The sequence below is a fragment of the Barbatula barbatula genome (genome assembly GCF_947034865.1).
Source record: "Barbatula barbatula genome assembly, chromosome: 8".
Lineage (NCBI taxonomy): Eukaryota > Metazoa > Chordata > Actinopteri > Cypriniformes > Nemacheilidae > Barbatula > Barbatula barbatula.
The window spans coordinates 19,312,081-19,318,080 of record NC_136771.1 but is presented as its reverse complement, the minus strand read 5'-3'; the positions used below and the strand labels follow the sequence as shown (position 1 = coordinate 19,318,080).

General features: G+C 42.9%; 1 protein-coding gene across 2 annotated transcripts in view; it reads left to right on the top strand.

Moving 5' to 3' along the window:
* The first annotated feature begins 681 nt into the window (after positions 1-681).
* rnf38 (ring finger protein 38) overlaps positions 682-6,000 on the top strand; it is a 28,736-nt gene continuing 23,417 nt past the window's right edge. Inside the window, exons 1-2 of one of the 2 annotated variants that reach the window (XM_079463138.1) lie at positions 682-779; positions 1,582-2,190. In XM_079463138.1, the coding sequence (XP_079319264.1) occupies positions 1,647-2,190 (544 nt within the window). In that variant the 5' untranslated portion in view covers positions 682-779; positions 1,582-1,646. The remainder of the gene's footprint in view (positions 780-1,581; positions 2,191-6,000) is intronic. The other variant, XM_079463139.1, reaches the window with a different exon arrangement.

The following is a 6,000-nucleotide window of genomic DNA, read 5'->3' as shown; positions in this document are numbered from 1 at the left end:
CACAAACTATGTACACAAATACACCTTAAAGAATACAGTGTATAAGAAAATGGTAGGTAAAAGAGCAGGGGTCTCCAACCTTTTTGTAAGCGAGGGCTTAAAGTCCTCTAGAGGGCTACTTGTTGATAACATACTTTCAAACTTTAAACATGTGAAGCCTTATTTTTAGGCTCACAGAACCAAAATCAGTTTTCTTTCAGATATTTTTGCTCTTGAATATATTAAAGCTTATAACACTTGCTAATAATAAACGTTCATGATGATGTAGAACTTGGCTGATCGGTTTAGTCACAGATTTGTCAACTGTCTCGAGCATTATTGTTGAGCCCGGTGTTTAGCGGGCACCTTACAGAGTTCATGCGGGCTACCAGGTGCCCACGGGCACTGCGTTGGAGAGCACTGAGCTAGAGTTAGTCATAAAACATCTTTCTGATTTCGGATGAATACTGATTAAAAGATTTCCTACTGATGGAGAGTGTTTATCTTTGAATTGAAATCAAATAAAAAGCAATACAGTGTAGAAAAAGGTTGCAAATAAGGACAAACGAGAATTTCAATTTTTTTAAGGGTCCTGATAGTGTTACGCGCCTACACGGAGCCACGCTGAACTCTGTCGCTCTGTGCTCGGCTGCTTTGGTCTGTAGCGCTGAAGCTGTGAAATCGCGCTGATGGTCTGTCACATTATTTCTCACTGACACCGTCTGAGCGAAGGAACAGGACGCCAAAATATCAGCTCTCAAAAAAAACACTTCGTAACACACAACTTCGCTCAGGTCCGGGTGAGTTACGCATTTCATTTCAGAGTTTGTACGTATATGTGCTCGTTTGATCGGTTTGAGTGGAAAACGTAGCTATTTTCGCCGTTTTTCCACTGATGTAAATATAATTAGGGACTTTAGAAAGCTTCAGCGCTTCCCTGCCAGCGCGTCCCGATCGCCGCAAAACAGACTTTATGAACGCGAACATAGACCATAACCCAGTCGTATTTACCAGCGACGAGCGGCCTGGTCAGGGAACGTGGCCCTGAGGTTTTAAAGCACCACCGGGGTTTTATTGTTGGTAGTTTTGTGAGACTGTAACGTTAGGCAGATGGTGGACTAAAGCCAGCGCGACATTCACTGCTAACCCGAGCTAATACGTTTACGTGGTTTAACTCTAAATGTGATCTAAATCGGTCCGACACGGTGTATGTGAATACTGCGGATTGTGAAGAAGTGCGTGCGTTTGTTAGGTGTGTTAGGTGAGTAGAAAAGAGTCAATATAATGTGTGTTTGTGTGTAGCTGTGAGCTAACGCTAGCGCTTCGCGGAAGTGTCTAATCACTAGCTGCTCCGTCTTGTATTGTATTCATTGATTATATACTTTATTCAAAATAAACATAACACACGTGCGTTGTGTTCGGTGTAGTGCGCAGCAAGTTGATTTTGTGTTTTTTTTAATTCAAGTTATTACACTTGTCTTGAAGAAAAGTCGTCGTTTTATTACGGGGTTTTAAAACGGTTCAAACCTATCCGAAATGTGTGAATTGAAATATCTAATAATCCATGTGTGAAAGTTGATTATTTTAACTGTTTTTAAACAGTGTGTCTGTACGTGTTTTCTGGCGTGGGATCGGAGAGAGGGAATAACATAATACGCCGAAAGGAAATGCCAATCGCCGCTACTGGTCATTCAGCGTCTCGAGAGCCCTGCGTCTGTTCCCCGGACCCCGTCCCCAAGCGATCTGATTTATGCGAGGACGCCGGGGCCCGGCCAGCGGAATACGGGGGTCCGGAAGGGGGGCGCAACCTGGGCGGCGCTAGACTCTCCGGAGCGCTCGAGAGCTCGTCCGCGGCGTCTCTTTCCCCACCCACGTCTCCTTTCCACCACCACCACCATCATCACCATCACCCCCACCCGGTATCTATGGAGCCCCCCAGGACTCGATCGCGATCACGGTCTGGATATTACCACGGTGGGTTATCTAACACGAACGCTAACGTTGGGAGCGGCGGTGGCGCTTTGAGTCCCGCTGGAGGAATGAACCACCACCACCACCACCACCACCCTCTCTACCATCACCAACAGCAGCAGCAGCAGCAGCACGGAGCTGCTTACGGACACACGGAAAACCTGCGCCCGACCGGGAGCGTGCTCTCCCCGGGAAGCCACAGACACGCGGGGCCTGGAACGCACAGAAACTCCGGAGCAGGTAAGACATTACCGCGGTGTTCAGGGGTTATTTTGGCATTGAAGATGACAATAAACAAGGTTTTCTGCACAATTGGTACATTTAGATGTGAACGAGTGTAATTGCCTTTGACTACATCTCACAGGATAGTGAGTAAACACAGGCATTGACCATTTTCACTCATTTAAAGTGTTGTGTACATTTGACTATTATAATTTTCTATGACATAAAAACAATGTCTGAATACAACAAAGTAATTCCACATACATAGCTGCTGGTTTGTTTCACCGCATAGGAGACATTAGACACGTGGATTGCTCTCCTCTCCCTACTCTTCACTGATGTGAAGACCTACGTAATTGTTTTTTTTTAGTTTTCGATTTTTATGCATCCCCTCCCCAAGCACATATCGCAATAAAAACAATCCATACCTTACATGCATTGTAGAAGCATCTGTCCAATGTGTAAATGTAGATTAAATCTGGAATGGACCTACTTTGTTTAAAAACTGCAGCACAGTGAGACCGAGCAAATAATCGTCGCTTCTGTAACCTTCTGAGGGGATGTGAACCCAAACCAAGACTCAGTATGTCAGTTATTTTTTGGCTCGATTTGGAGATAATGAAAACTTGTATAGTCTGTGCGTGTTCTCTTCATCAATAGACATGCCAAGAGACTTTTCTGCTTTTATTGAACAAAACTGAACGTCGCTAAAGAAACGCCAAGTTACAGATCTTAGTTATTTCTTTAATGTTTGCACAAAGTATGACGACCACCATGCCGATCTAAGAATTGTGACTTCTGGTGACCTTTCATTTATCTTGAGCGATAGATTCAAAAGAACAATGGTATAATAGACTACATCTTTAGTGTGTACGTGCAAGACAAATTCACGGTTATTGAATTACACAATTTGTTTCTCCGTTCTGATTTGGATGGTTGATGTTGTTATTTGCTTGTCGAAAATAGCTCTCTGTCCCTCGCACCGTGAGACAATTGTTCCCTTCAACTTCAGGGTTTAAGTTAATATTCTTGAACAATATCGCAGTGTTTTACGATTTTTCGAGCCGGCTATGTTGCAGGGTGAATGGAAATTCCAAAATACCCCCCCAAAAATACGTTCAAGCCTCCGGCATCCTTATATCCTTGCATAATCAGCCACAGAACTTCCTTTTAGCCGCAGACAGCAGGCTGGTGGGTCCTGACTTACAAGCACGCATGTGTGAAAACACCTTAAGTTAATGTATCCCTTGCTTGTATACTGTTACAAAACAGAAGCCGAGCTTTGATGGTTAAACATGTTAAAATAAATGAGATTAGGGTGTGTATGACAGCACGTGTTCCGGGGAGGGGGTGGGCTTTGCGTGTTGTATCTCAGGTGTTGTGCTTTAAGCTCAGGTGTGTTTGCCTACTGGCAGTTGCGCTTTGTGACCAAGCTCTCTTGCGCACACACACACGCGCACACACTTTACTAAAAAGGCCCAGACTGGAAATACCTGTCTGATGGAGTGAGCATCTAGCAACCTGCTTTGCCTGCCTGCTGCGGCTGCGGCTGCGGCTGCTGTCACCACCGCATCAATTAGAACTGAGAGTGTGCGTGAGCTTTCTTGGGGACATTTGTCATTAGCAACGTTTTTTTGGTCTCCTGATTTGTTTTGAAATGTGAACGAGTCTCATTTAAGTCTGTGTCATATTTACTGGATGGATTATCAGAGGTACTTTACCTGAGAGTGTATATGCGATATTGACTGGTGGGATATACAGTAGTGCTGTGTGTGTGATATTGACTGAGATCAGATAGGCCGCTTTGATAATGAGAGAAGCTCGGCAGACTGAAGTCCCTTGAGTTCAACACCATCTGCTCTCAATATAGACCCTCTCTCTCTTTCTCTCTGGCTGTCTGTCTCTCGCTCCCATTCCTCATCCCTTTATCTCTTTTGTCCACCCGATCCGCCTTACGTTTTCTCTCACCGAGTTTCCCTGTCCATTCTTAATTCAACCTCCCGCATAATTCTCTCGTCGAGCTGATATTGTCCGTGTACGCACACGTATGCATAGAGGGATGAATGGCGTTAAGCCTACTGTGGCTTCTGCTGGAGGTGTTCAGTCTTGTTATCCTCAACACTGTGCAGAGACATAAAGAGAGGGAGAGAGAGAGAAAAAGGGGCTATCAAGTCCCATAAAATCAATAGATAAATGGATTTCTGGTGGGCTTGGGAAAATGCATCCCCCACCCGTGAGCATGTGGGCGCGAAAAAGCAACCATGTGTTTGTGTGGACAGTTCAAGATCATCTGAAGGGTGTAGAATCTTCCTTGGGGATGGTCCCGACCAAACACATGGATCTTGGTTCTGCTGACCTGCAGCAGAAACGCAGAGATGGTGTTAGAGGCGAGCAAACTGATGATGAATCTGCAGCAATGACTTTTGCAAATACGAGTCTACATCCTTTTTCTCCTCTCGTGAGCTGTGTCCCAATTTGGAGCTGCAACCTAAGGTCACGGACTTGAAATCAAGGACTGGTTCTTCAAAGCACGCAGCCTCAAAAGTCCAAGTGGTGACAGCAGCAGGACACAGCAGAGATGTTTTTGACATTTTTCTGGCTTCGTATTGGTTTAAAAAACGTATATTTTAGAGAATATGGCACGTGTTTGTAGATAAAAACAACCAACCATATACATTTAAAACACAATAATGCACCACTAATGTTAATTAACAACATTATGTAATATTAAAACACAGAAATGGGCCGTTTAATTAAATGACATGCTTTTTTTAACTAAGTTTTCAATGATTATTAAAAATTTCAAGCTGTTACAGGCGCGTTAAAAATGGTGTTAAAATGGTGATACGCGATTCATTTCTATATGCGTATAAATGTGTAATGCAATCATGTTTTAATGTTTATAAACTATTAACTTAAATTATATTAAAAACTCTATTGTATAACAAACCAAGCCATGTTTGATTGTTGCAGTACTTAAACTGTGATTTGCATATCGTGATTGCATTTCCATATGTTATGCAGACCTGCCAGAAATGTCTTTAGAAGACAGACGTTCAGACTAAAGGAAATGCAACCAACATGTATATTTAATCAAAACCAGCAGTATTTAACCAAACATTTGGCCACAAAATAGAGTAAAGATGCCAAACACTTGAGTGAAGACTTAAATGAATCGAATGGATTCAATGAATCGTTTGTACAAGATGAATTGTTGCAATAACTTTGATGGTTAGAATGTCTGCTGAAGTTTAGTTGATTAGAAAAATATTTAGTTTGTTAGAATCAAGTGTTGATGTGGGTATTCAGAATTCTGAAATCATCATTTACTCCATCTCATTTCAAACCTGTATGACGTCATTAGTTTTTTTGCAGAAGCAAGCAAGATCTTTGAAGGAGTCTTGGAAACCAACAATGTTATCCATTTTATCGACACAAAACCACAGAGACATTTATCAAAATATGATCTGTCATGTTTCAAAGAAGAATGAATCATACACAGATTTTGAACGACATAAGAACGAATACAGAATGTTTTTTCTTGGTGCACTGTCCATTTAGGACAAGCCTTGTTCATTCAGCTTCATGGAAAGAAGAGCTCTTAAGGACCAGGCAAGCTTGTATTATGAAGGTCCAGCTGCTCTGTAAAGCTAGTGTTGGTCGTCTTGCGCGTCCACTCGGACACTCAGCCTGCTGTTTTAGTCCACGCTAAAACAACGGCATCTATTTAAGCAGACCCGGCTCTACGAGGCGCTTGGGTTTAAATCGGAGCGTTGCACAACTCCTTAACATGAGGACAACTGTTGCAGAGCGCTCCAAATCAAACCC